Below are 13,519 nucleotides of genomic sequence, written 5' to 3' on the forward strand. Positions count from 1 at the left end.
ACTTTCATACTTTTGACATTTTAAACTCAACACTTTGAACCCATAATAAATTTGACGATAAATCTATTTTGCATTCTCAGACTTTTAAAAATACTAAAAATTTTCATTTTTGACCCGTAACAAATTTTGACCTAAATTCAGTTAACTTGTACAAAACAATCTACTTACCAACGTTTGACTCATAAAATCAAATTTAAGTTCCACAAAAAACCCGAAATAATTTTCATTTGAGAAACATGATTTGTTGTTGATTTTTGAAATTCACCGAGTATTTTGAAATATATAGTAAAATAATATGTTAATATTTATATTGACAAGAATATATAGATATTATATAAATATAGTGTAAAAGGAAGTGAATCATTATTGATTTATTACATATATTATGGTATATTAGTTTTGAAGGGAAAAAACTGTGAGAATTAACAAAAACATGACAAGTGTTCACATTTATTTTACTTTATTAGAATAGGTAGATAAGGATAATTGACTGAGTAGAAATATCCATAAACAAGAAAAAAGTTTATATTCTTCATTTTTTTATATTTACATTCTGCTTACAAATATATAAAATACTTTATTATAGAAGAAAAATTTCTAATTTTTGTTCTAAAATGAGCTTAAAATTATATTGAAAATAAGAGATTTTTTTGAAGCCCACTAATTTCTTTCTTGTCAATAAATTTACATCTTCGGCTAAGTAAAAAAAAAAGAAACTCAGCTAAAGAAAAAAGATAACAAAATTTTCTATAATTATCGGGTAATTTCAATATCATTTTGAACGAGGAATAAGATTTGTAACTTAATAATGGAACTAATTTATTAAAGAAAAAAATTATCTTGATGATTAATTTAATTTGTTGTCGTTAAATAAGGTGGTGGGCGTTTTTGTAGGCTTGCTTAAATTAAATTTATAAATCAATCAAAATAAATTTATAAATCGTGCACGAAATTTGAATTCATATCAAAATTATCCACCAATCAATATTAGTTAACTTCAATAAATGATTTCATCCCTAATTCAATGCAAATTTGTTCATCTTCACAAATAGGTTAATACAAAATTTTTATGCAAGAGATTTTCTTGAATTTGTAAATTTTATATTTTAAACTTCTTATCTATATATTCGACTTATCTTTTACCTTTAATTAGTGTTGTTTATTTCTTTCAAATGATTTATCTTATTGATTTTAAAATTTGAAAAATCCCGTGTATTACTCAGGTTCTAAAACTAGTTATAGATATAGAAAAAATTAGAGAATATGATGTAGAGGTATTTTTAGCATTTTCTCTACAATTTAGATATGAAGAGCAAAATAGAGACTGATACATGAATACAATGAATTAAGTTTATTTAGAGCATTCTCATCCCGTTCTCTATCCTTATATCCATATATATCATATAATTATACTAAAAAACATTATATTTCTCTCTCTTATTTAATTAAATAATATTTTTTTATACCTTTTTCATTACAATTTTCTCTCTCCACCCTATAATTTACAAAAAAATCACTACATTTTTCCCAAATATACAAAAAATCACTACATTTTCTCTCTCCACCCTATAATTTACACTCACAACCACTCACAACCCCATCTTATAATTTACAAACCCTCCTCACATAATTTTAAGGAATGGGTTGGGAATGCTCCTAGAGCATTCGCATCCCACTCCCTATCTCCAAATAAAAAATTACACTAAAACTCACTTTATTTTCTCTCTCCATTTCAATTAAATAATACTTTTTATACCTTTTATCATTACTTTTTTTCTCTTTCATTCACTCACAACCACTTTCAAAATATATTAAAAAATTATAAAGGATGAACAGTAACTTTTCAAATATACAGGAAATTCACTACTTTTCACATCGAATAACCCTCTAAAATATAAAAACTCTTTTAACATGATATAATATGAACCTCCACTGTCCTGTCTTTAAACAGCGACTATCTTTCTCAACGGCTTATAACTCATAAGATCTCACTGCCTGAAAATGCTTTCAGTTTGCATGTTATTGTTATTATTATTACTACCAATTTCGATATTATCTTTACCGGACTGCAACTTTCCGGCTGTATTTAACTTCGGTGATTCAAATTCCGATACCGGCGGTTTATCGGCGGTGTTCGGACAGTTTCCTCCGCCTAACGGCGATACCTTCTTTCATTCTCCGGCCGGCCGCCACAGTGATGGCCGTCTTCTTATCGATTTCATAGGTACATTATTATTATTATTATTATTATTATTATTATTATTATTATTATTATTGGAACGGCACACAAGACTAGAGAATGCTACGTGGGATGTGTGGGCACACAAGACTGGACCGAATAAGAAACGTTGTGTTTCGCGAGAGATTAGGGGTGGCGAACATAGCAGACAAGATAAGAGAGTGGAGATTGAGATGGTTTGGACATGTAAAGAGAAGACAGACGATGAATCCTGTTAGATCCGTAGAAAACATTACTATAGAGGGGAGGAGGGGTAGAGGACGACCGAAATTGACTTGGGATGAGAGGATTAGGCATGATTTGATAGACCTAAACCTCTCCGAGGACATGGTTGAGGATAGGAATTCGTGGAGAAGTAGAATTAAAGTTAAGGATTTTTAGAGAGAATTGAATACCTTAGGGCTTAGACTTAACTTATTTAGGTCACATACCATAATGGTATTTCCCTTACATATATTATTATTATTATTATAATTATTATTAGCTTTTTTTATAGCTGTTAAACTGTGATCTTATTATTAATATTATTATAATTAGTAGTAGTTTTTATATAACTGTTAAACTTTGATTTCCTTTATTTTGCTTCATACACATGTTCTTAGAGCCGAGGGTCTCTCTGGAAGCCACCTCTTTATTCCTTTGGATAGAGGTACGGTGTGCCTACATCCCACCCTCCCCAGACCCTACTTATAGCTTTGCTGTCGGTGGGATTTTACTGGGCATGATTGATTGATTGATTATTGGAACGGCAACTTAGGTGGAAACGAGCCAAGCCGGTCGTGAGCTACGCGAGCTTGGATTGATAAAATGCGCGAAACAGCCGAGCTTGAGCCATAAATAAAACTTGTTTGGTTATTGAACTTGAACTCTAGCCTTGTATGGGAAGCTGTTTAATTTTATAGTTTTACCTAGTTTAATGTACTTTGAACTGATTTCATATTGCACGGACGAGCTCGGGTCGGACTTTTGGCTCGTTTTAGGTACTCCACAAGCTCGATCCGAGCTTAGTGAGCTTAGTGTCATGGAATTATATTCTAAGACTCCGTGTGGCGTCCGAAGGCTAGCCAGTCGGTCCGCTTATGATCAGGGTCTGTTGGTTTCGTCCTCCTTAGACCAAGCGGCAACAGCTTTCGTCGTGCAAGCATGACTAGGCATGCATGCCTTCTTTTCCGCAGAGGCCGTGCCTGATGAAGTCGGGGACGAGCCAACAAACCCAAGCGTTTCAACACAAATCAAGCATCTGGATCTTCAAATATTTGGCCAGTAAAATTAGGCTCGTTTAAAGGTTTTCTTGAAATACATGATAATAATTCATAACATATATAAATTAATAACGGATTTTTAAAAATTAAATTACATCGAAACAGAAGGCAAGCGGGCAACAAGCTGCGCCGCCACCCCTTTTTGAATCGTAAAACCCAATCTTTTAAAAACTAAATTTGCTGATCTTGGAGTCATAAAATTACTATGCATGACCCGTCTAACACGGGTAAGTAACTCCACAGCTTCAGGCGCGAGAGAACCAAAAGTTAATTAATAAATCATAAACGAGTAGAGCGTGAGCTTGAAAAACGGCTCATGAGTCAAGCTCAAGCTCGACTCGTTTACACCCCAAAACCTGGTCCTTAATTTCACCATTTTTGTTTGGGTTAGGTGGTTAACCTTTATTTTTATTTTCTCCGTAAAATAATATAACATTATTTAAAGGAGACCTTTTTCAACAACCTCAGTCAACGATTAGTTTAACTTTTAGTATAAAACAAATTGTATTTTTATAATCATAAGGACAGCGTGACAGTTTTTACTTTTATTTTCCTGATATTCTGCTCATAAAAACATGACATTTTTTTTTCTAATAAAATTAGAATATAGTAAGTTGTTTTGGAACAACATAAATGAATCTTAGATGTAGGCGGAGTTACTTCTTTGTTAGAGTGAGATTTTCCTTGACAACATAATGAAAGTTAACAGTGTCATTGGTCATTTGCGATGATAAGTTATTATGGATCAATAAATAATAGTTTGAATTATTATAACCATTTTCCGTTATGATTTAATAATATGCATAAGGATAAATCAAAAATGAAAAATGTATATATATAGGTTCCTAGTTTCAAACTAGACCGAACCGTTAAACCAACCGTTTGGGTCTCAAACTGGCCAATCAGGCCAAGTTGGTTTAGACGGTAAACCTGCTACTCACCACACCTAGAAAGTGAATCAGGGATAATTATTTCTCATAACAATTTTATTAAATGTTTTGTTATTTATAATTTCAGCTGAAGGTTTAGGATTACCTTATCTTAGTCCGTTTCTGGACTCAATAGGTACAAATTTTAGCCATGGAGCCAATTATGCAACATCAGGATCCACAATCCGGCGTCAAAACACTACCATTTTCCAAAGCGGGTATAGCCCGATTTCCTTAGACGTTCAGTACGCTGAATTCTCCGATTTCTTGAAAAGATCACAAATAATCCGTGAAAAAGGTACTTAATATCTTAATATTGCCTTGATATAGGGTTATTTAAGACTGGTGAATATTAAAAACGCGACACGTCACTTATATCATATTATGTACATCACACGTTAAAAATGTGGCATGACCATGGCGCAGGAGACGTTTTTAAGAGCCTGTTACCAGAAAAGTTCAAGTTTTCTAGCGCATTGTACACATTTGATATAGGCCAGAACGATCTCACCGCTGGTTACAAGCTTAATATGACTACTGAGCAAGTAAAGTTATATGTTCCTGACGTTATATCGCAGTTTACGACTGTCATCAAGGTGAGAGACAAGTTTTCCGTTTGGATTTGTGTTTAAATTACAATAAAAGAAATTAATTTGAATGTTAGGACTCAAATATTTAGTAACATGACCTATATTATATGTTACTTCTTGTAATCTAATTTGAGGCATTTATACATTCATCTCACTACAATTTATTTTTCAAAAAAGTAAACAGTTGATTAAGTCAACTTGTAGAAACCAAAGGTGTTACTGTCCAAACTGAAGCAAGTCGGCCAGCTTGAGATTCAGACGGTTTGTTTTTCTTGGTTTGATGGTTTAACTGTTCGGTTTGAGACTTGGAAACTGCATTCTAACCTTTATTATTTATACTTTTAAAATATGTTGTTATGTATATGTAATCACTATATAAAGCATTATTATTATTATTATTATTATTATTTTAAAATTTTAATACAAACTAATGATTTTAAGATTTAAAAAAAAATGGTTCAAACAGCAAAAACCGAATGTTAAACCGTCAAAGCGGTAAAACTGGCTGGTCCTACGTACCCATACAGTGGACTGGTTTTGTTTATTGTTTTTCAAAACCATAGTTAGCAGTTCAGCCTAGAATTTTCGTCAAAACTGCACCGTGAACACCCGTAAATATTATATTCTGCTGTCTATTTTGTTAATTATTTGATTATGACTATTCTGTATCTAAGATCAGTTAATGTGTTGTTGTGCCACAATGTGTAAACAGAATGTGTTTGCTCTAGGTGGCAGAGCATTTTGGATACACAACACAGGGCCAGTTGGTTGTTTGCCTTATATCATGGATACGCGCCCGATCACTGCAGCACAGGTGGATCCACATGGTTGTGCCGGCCCGTTTAACGGTGTTTCACAGTATTTCAACAAGAAACTCAAGGAAGCTGTAATACAACTCCGAAAGGAGCTTCATTTGGCCGCCATCACCTATGTGGATATCTATTCGGTTAAATATTCACTTATCGCGCAAGCAAAAAAGCTCGGTAAGTCTTTGCTTAAACTAAGGGTGTAAATGGACTGAGCCAACCCCGAGCCCATCCAGGCTCAAGCTCGGTTTGTTTCGAGCTCGAGCTCTATTCTAAAGCTCAAGTTCGGCTCATTTGTTATTTATCAATTAACTTATATACATTTATATTATTTTATATGCATGCTGTAGTAATAATTTTTATGTATAACATAATATGTATTGATGTTTAGTCATTTTTTGTCAAAGTTTTATACATAATAGCTATTATAAAAATATATATTTATTATATTAAATAAAAGTTATATAAATAATAGGCTTTTTTAGGGCCAGCTTGAAGTCGATAAGTGAAGCTTAGGCCCTAGTTCGCTTATTAAACAAGCTTTAAGCTTGAGCCTAGCTTGATTTGAGCTTTTAGCGAGCCAATATCAGGTAGCCTGCGAGTGGCTATAGTTTTTATTACATATCAGAACGGGCCTGGTTAACCTCAAAACGGGTCATGGTAATTTTCCGTATGTTATAATAAAACGTTTTAATACACTTTGAATGACTTTCAACCCATTTGTCCTATTAGAATAAAAACATAACCCAAATCAATAAGTTCAAAACTAAACGGGCCAAACATGTCAACTCTGTTTTAAGGATTCGGTGATCCGTTCTTGGTGTGTTGCGGGCATGGAGGAAAGTACAACTTCAACAATGCAAGGAGGTGTGGGACCACAGAAATGGTTAAAGGTAAAGAAATCTTGATTGCAAATTCCTGCAAAGATCCGTCATCACGGATCAGCTGGGACGGGATCCACTTCACCGAGGCTGCTAACAGATGGATGTACAGTCAGATTGCTGACGGGGCATTCTCGGATCCACCTGTTCCGTTAAAAATGGCTTGTCACATACATAAGAGTTAATAATTTTTGTAAGTTGAATGTTTTGGACCAACAAAACTTAACTAAGCCGAACCAATTAACCGGGTAACCACAAATTGTGCGGTTTCGGTTATGATTTGCATTTGTTTCTTACAAATAAGTGTTTCTTCCCTGATAATGATAAGATCTCTTTTAAATGAAACATATGATGTTGGACATGCCTTATATTTTACTATCTGATACTGCATTTGATCCATGTTGAAACTCATGTACCACTAACTTTGTGCTAATATCAATCCAAAGAGTTGTGAGGATAAAACTTGAGATTGTTTATTGTAATTAGGAATCCATTTTTTCCATCTTTCAATGATTAAAATCTTGCAAAGATAGTCAAATTTTATTTTTGGACATATCACATGGGGTCTATGTTTGTGTGACAAAATGAAGACACAAGGTGTATGACATCTGTCACTCTTGAAAGATTCATTTAATATGCCTATTCAGCACCCATGTTTATGAACGATTTTCAAATGGCACTCGGCGGTATGGTTTTTTAAGAGAATGCCAAGCCAAACTTTGAAGCTAGTGTGTGTTCGATTAAGATAACACAGTCTGACCAGAGTGTGAATAACAATTGAACTTTTCAAAATAGTAGTGATCCACTTAGTTCCTAATTACATGGTAACCAATCAAAAGAATAGAATAGTAATGATCAATTTCATTTATTTTATTCATTTCATTTCTTCATTCATTCTAATACTCCATATCGAATGGCCCTGATAGTGCCATGCAATGAGTATGCAATATAGTATAACCTCTATAAATTATAATGTTGGGACCAAGATATTTTATTAATTTAGCGAGATATTATTATATCGATAAATTAATAATTTAAAAGGTTTTACGTATTACCTTTTGTAGTTGTCCAACGTATTGAACAAATTGTTGTGGGTGCCATTCAAAATCCAATCGATGACTAAGTTGAGGATAATTCAACAGCTTTAGAACCGATCATTTGAAAAGAAGCATTGCAAGCTGCAACAACTTTTCATAATTTTGTTGCAATACAAAGAGACAATGTCCTGACTCTTTAGTGCAATGAGAAGATTTACAGATGTACTCAATATAGATTTGAAGTGCAACAAAAAAATAAGTCACTATCGATTCATCTTTACTAGACAATTTTAAATTTTGAAATCTTTTAGTAATTATTATTTTATAGTTTTGTTGGCACCAATATACATACATTAAGATTTCAAAAAAGTTATCTTATTATCTTATCGATTGTGGTCAAATGTTGCACCGGTCCCAAGTTGGACTGGACATATTAATTTTATCGAGGTTATATGTGGTTGAGGGCTACAAAATGGAGCGATTTTTGACACGTGACGCCACATCAGCAGAGGGACGTTTTAGGGGTGTAGTGGTGTTGTAGCCCCATCACATCATATATATATATATATGTGTGTATTACACACATACTATTATAATAATAATAATAAACCAACAAACACAACTAGGTGACAAAAACCCACCCCTCTCCCCCTTGTCGCCTCCCTTATGACTGAGGGGGTGGTGTTCCATGCATTTATTGTCCGGAATGCGGCCCAGTCTAACAAGTAGAGAGATATAATGAAGGTCCCATACATTTTAATTTGACAAAATCATAATCTAACAAGCTGATCCACAAAGAAAGTTAGATCGGAAGGCCGAATAACTTGCAAATATCTTAACGACAAATAGATTTTGATTAACAAGTCATCTAAATTATTGCATCCATATACTAGAGTGTGTGGAAAAACACCATACTGTCTTTATCATTAATATTAATAATAAAAATAATAATAATAATAATTATTATTATTATTATTAGCAACTTGAAATCATTCACCACCACCAAGGCTGCACCCAGGTTCTTCACTTAAAACCCAGGATCATTGACACCCACAATATCTATCTTTATATTAATACTCCCCCAAGATCACATTTTTCAGACACCCTTTTGATTCAAGAATCTTTAAGATTAAAGCTCTTAAACCCACCTTGGATTCTTCTAAATATTTGTGGGTTTGTCTTCAAAACCACTTTTCAGGTACTCTTTGATGATAAAGTTGATTGCTTTTGTGTGTTTCTTGATGTAATTTGTGCGGGGAAGGTTTTTGGGGGGTGGTTATTTGAATTGAATGTAGCAAATTGACTTTTTTAGGGGGTTTGATCCAGGAATTAGGGTTTGTGATGTGTTTTTGTATTTGTGGTTGATTAGTTTTGGTTGAATCATTTAGGGTTTTTGGTTTGAGGGGTTTTTAATTCTAGCAATTTTTCGGTTTTGGGGAACATTTTGATATTTATATGCAAATTGTATTTGAGTTGGCCTTGGTGAAATTAAGGGGTGATCACGTATTTGTCTTGTGGCCATCTTAAAGTTTTTTTTTTTTTTTTTGGGTGAGAAATTTGATCAAAGAACTCAGTCCAAGATTGCAGTTAGGTTTTTGTATTCTTTGTTCTTGAGTTCATGGTGTTTACATGAGAGAATTGCAGCGAAAAAGTGATTAACTTTGTTCCAAACTCTATTCATCCCGGCAACAACAGACGTACCCGGTATAATTCCACTCATAGCAGAGCTATTAGTAGAGTCTAGGGGCGGTGTGATGGGCAAACCTTACCCCTATCCCGAGGGATAGAGAGGCTGCTTCCACTGAGACCCCGAATCGAAGAACTCTTTTTTTTTCTTTTTTCTTTTGTAGTATAGCGTATATAATTCAGATATCATAAAATGTAACTAAAAGAACCAGATCAAGCAACCATACAAAAGTAATAATAATGGAAGTTGTAAATTTTTTTATCTGATTCTCAAAGTTGATCCTACGAGTACTGTTAACTGTCTTTTTGTTGTTGATTTATTGTATGAGTTGAAAATCTTCAGTCAAAGCAGTTTCTTGAGTGTTATTTAGTTATATACACAAATCTTGTTTTATGCTGATATGAGCCGTCCTTTTGTCATTTCTTGATTAAAAGCTTGGGTTTTACCGTAGGATGCAAGTGGATTTTGGAGTTTAGTTTGCCCTGTTACCATGAAAATTGAAGAATATAAAAGAAGAGGAAGCTCTATTCGCAGGTTTGTTTCTCCCCCCCCCCCCCTTTCGTTCTTTCAGTTCATGTTAAAGATGATCATGTGTTCTTTCTATGTTCTTGATGCAATTTTTAGAAAACCAAACGAATCTATGAGGGCTATTGTAACGATCACAGTCGGTGTTGTTTTTGGCTTCTACATTGGAGTGTCTTATCCTCCTTTTGCACCATCAAAGGTACACATTTCAACATATATCCTATAAAAGTATGCATCTTACTTTTGATGGTTCGAGTACTCATAGTTTAACTTTCATTCAATCATTATGTTAATGCCATTGATTTCATGGTTCAATTTTGATAGTTCAAACTTGTACCTTCAATTGATACATTCCTTGGTGACAAATATTCGGGCCAATCTACACAAACAATATTAAATGTGATATCTGTCACGAGGGACAACGTCTCAACCGAAGCTCAAAAACTTGATGATCCTTCAGAGGTAAATAATTGTTAACTTAATATAAATTTATAACCTATAAGATGAAGTCTACTAATAATTCATCAATTTTATGCAGATTTATGTCTCAACTAACCCTCGTGGTGCCGAAAGATTACCTCCGGCTATAATTGCTTCTGAATCAGACTTTTATCCTAGAAAATTATACGGAAGACCTAGCGAGGTCAGCAAATGCATATCTATAGTCAAAAGTCAAACTTGCTGTTTTACTTTGACTTTCTTGGAGACTCGTTAAACTTTTTAAACATCTAATTTCCTTTTTGCAGGACCTAACATTCAAACCAAAGTATCTTGCAACATTCACTGTTGGTTATAATCAGAAAGAGAACATTGACCAAACAGTCAAAAAGGTAAGCCTTTTATCTTTATCACTGGTCACTCTGTCGCCTTTGTCTCCGCCTCTAATTGTGTTGATTCTACAGTTTTCAGACAACTTTACAATCCTTTTGTTCCATTATGATGGCCGAACAACCGAATGGGATGAATTTGAATGGTCAAAGCGAGCTATTCACATAAGTGTTCCTAGGCAAACAAAATGGTAAAGAAACCAAATCACTTTATAGCTTTTTATTTGTAGATTACGGTTAGGACTGTTCAAAAACCTTACAGCTCGTGGCTCGCTCGAAAAAAAGCTTGCTTGAAATCAGCTCGTTTCTAAATGAGCCAAGCCGGCTCGTTTACAAACTGAGCCAAGCTCAAGCCAAAGTAAGCTTGGCTTGTTTGCTTGTTACCGAAATTTTAATATATATACTTTATAAAATTTAGCGTTTATAATTTATGCATTATGTTTATGTAAAAAACAGTACTTTTTTTCTTTTAATATGTATATCATTATGTGTAAAAATATATAATAACATATTTAAAAAATGAAAGCTGGCTCTACAAGCCATTTTACGAGCTGAGCTCAAGCTCGACATTTCAGCTCATTAAGATAAACAATCCCAGCCGGGTCAGCTCAGTTCACCTTGTTTACGGCCCTATTCCTATGGTATCTTTGCCGTATATTTGACTATTCTTTTCAAAGGTGGTATGCAAAAAGATTTCTGCATCCTGACATTATTGCGCCCTACGAGTACATATTCATATGGGACGAAGATCTAGGAGTTGAGAATTTTGATGCTGAAGAGTGCGTGTCTACAAACCTTTTCGTTTAGTCAACTCTTTTACTTTGACTTTTTCATGTATTCTGACTGTTTATGTTTCAGATACATTAAACTTGTGAGGAAGCACAAATTGGAGATATCACAGCCTGGTTTGGATCCAAGTAGTAAGGGTATGACATGGCAGATGACCATGAGAAAAGAAGATCTTGAAGTTCATAAGTAAGTCAACACTTTGACCATTTGCTTACACGTTAAAAATGTATCTGAATCTTTTTTCATTTCTTACTATTTGTTAGGGAAGCCGAGGAGAAGCCGGGTTGGTGCAATGATCAACATCTGCCTCCATGCGCAGCGTATGAACAAATTAATATCATATATAATTTTATCTTACATGTTTTGACTTTTTGGATTCGGAGTCAAACGGGCTAAAATGGAATTTGAGATTAGAGGTGACAATTAACCCATTTACAGTAAAGATTTAGAAAAAGGTCAACAAGGTCAAATGGTTTAAAAGTCACACGAAGCGTATCAATATGCCTGTAGCTTCCTTGATCATTTTAGTCAAAGAAGTGAGAGTAATTTCAAGGTCATACGCATATGTTGATCCTTGTTAAAATGACATATTTTGACTCGTCACACAACACGCCATTTTTGACACATGTATGGTTGTCTTATATCTTCCCATGGTCCAATCTTTACTAAACGTTACAACATCTGACCATGGCTTTAGTTTTATACAAGTGTTTCGCATGTGAAAGCTGAACTAAATGTCAAAGGAAGAATAAATTGACCTTGAAATCTTGGAGTATTAGCTAACACTTTTGACTTTACTAATTGCCGGTTATGGGTACAGATTTGTGGAGATTATGGCCCCTGTATTTTCTCGAGACGCTTGGCGTTGTGTGTGGCATTTAATTCAGGTAATGCATGTTGTCATATATTGTGATTAAATTATTTAAAAAGTTTCCTTTTTATTTCAACAATTTAATGCTTTTATTGGTTATAAATGTAGAACGATTTGGTTCATGGATGGGGTCTTGACTTTGCCCTACGAAAATGTATCGAGGTAAACCATTTTCATGTCATCTTTTATCAAAAATTATGTTAAAGGTGGCATTTTTATTCTTTTTATTGTTGCTTGTCTTTTAAGAACCTCAAGATGTTAATAACTAATAAGATTTTCATTTCCAATAATATAGCCTGCATATGAAAGAATTGGAGTTGTAGATGCACAATGGATTGTTCATCAAGGCATACCTTCGATCGGAAACCAGGTAATAAGCATATTTACCAAATTGCCCTTGTAAGTTTTTTTCGAGGGTGTTACTATCATGCTCTAATTTTTTTAAATTTTTATTTTTGTTTATAGGGCAATGAAGAGAATGGACAAACTCCAGGGGTATGCCATGGATATCTTTTTCTATAACAAACACGCGTCGATTTGTAAAAACGTTGACTTTTTGGTGGTCAAATCTTTTTGTTGACAGGTGAGAGAGAGGTGCAAAAACGAGTGGAAAATGTTTCAAGATCGTGTATCAAAAGCAGAAAAGGATTATTACAAGTCGGTTGGCATTGGATCTACGGAGGGTCATGAAGCGAATTGGGTGACACCCGATAGAATTCAATAGCGTTTTAGAGAGTATTAATATGTTTTATTTCTATAGATCACGTAGTATATGGTTTTTTAGAGGCAAGTTTTTACTTTATACAAAGTTTATCGGTTTGATGACAACATGGTAAACCTTCTCTTAAGGGTAAATAGGTAATTTACTAGGTTCGTATTTTCGTCTATTGTAATCATCTTAATTAAATTAGACCAAGAGCAATTAGTCTTTAGTCCAATGTTATTAGTGGATTTTTAAGCGTCAAGTAAAAGATCTTTATAGCCTTAAGTTTTACTGAAAGCATCATCGGAAATGTTTGTCTCCATCTTACCCTTTTAGAGCCGTAGATCCATCTATAGCTTGCTATGAGTGAATT

General features: G+C 33.9%; 2 protein-coding genes across 2 annotated transcripts; both read left to right on the top strand.

Moving 5' to 3' along the window:
• Positions 1-2,001: 2,001 nt before the first annotated feature.
• Positions 2,002-6,892, top strand: LOC143544246 (GDSL esterase/lipase At3g26430-like). Its single transcript, XM_077036388.1, has 5 exons — positions 2,002-2,224; positions 4,519-4,728; positions 4,857-5,026; positions 5,733-6,003; positions 6,627-6,892. The coding sequence occupies exons 1-5, from the start codon at positions 2,002-2,004 to the stop codon at positions 6,890-6,892; spliced, it is 1,140 nt and encodes a 379-aa protein (XP_076892503.1).
• Positions 6,893-8,712: 1,820 nt separating this feature from the next.
• LOC143544292 (uncharacterized) lies at positions 8,713-13,355 on the top strand. Its single transcript, XM_077036427.1, has 15 exons — positions 8,713-8,942; positions 9,883-9,965; positions 10,056-10,155; positions 10,281-10,418; positions 10,495-10,599; positions 10,703-10,786; positions 10,859-10,974; positions 11,461-11,562; positions 11,642-11,758; positions 11,836-11,892; positions 12,393-12,459; positions 12,552-12,605; positions 12,739-12,813; positions 12,909-12,938; positions 13,027-13,355. Exons 2-15 carry the CDS (start codon positions 9,922-9,924, stop codon positions 13,165-13,167), a joined length of 1,230 nt encoding a protein of 409 aa, XP_076892542.1. The 5' UTR covers positions 8,713-8,942; positions 9,883-9,921; the 3' UTR covers positions 13,168-13,355.
• The last annotated feature ends 164 nt before the right edge of the window (positions 13,356-13,519 follow it).

This window comes from Bidens hawaiensis, unplaced genomic scaffold (assembly GCF_021521415.1).
Source record: "Bidens hawaiensis isolate Kalapana, Puna unplaced genomic scaffold, B.hawaiensis_p1.1 tig00013505_1, whole genome shotgun sequence".
Lineage (NCBI taxonomy): Eukaryota > Viridiplantae > Streptophyta > Magnoliopsida > Asterales > Asteraceae > Bidens > Bidens hawaiensis.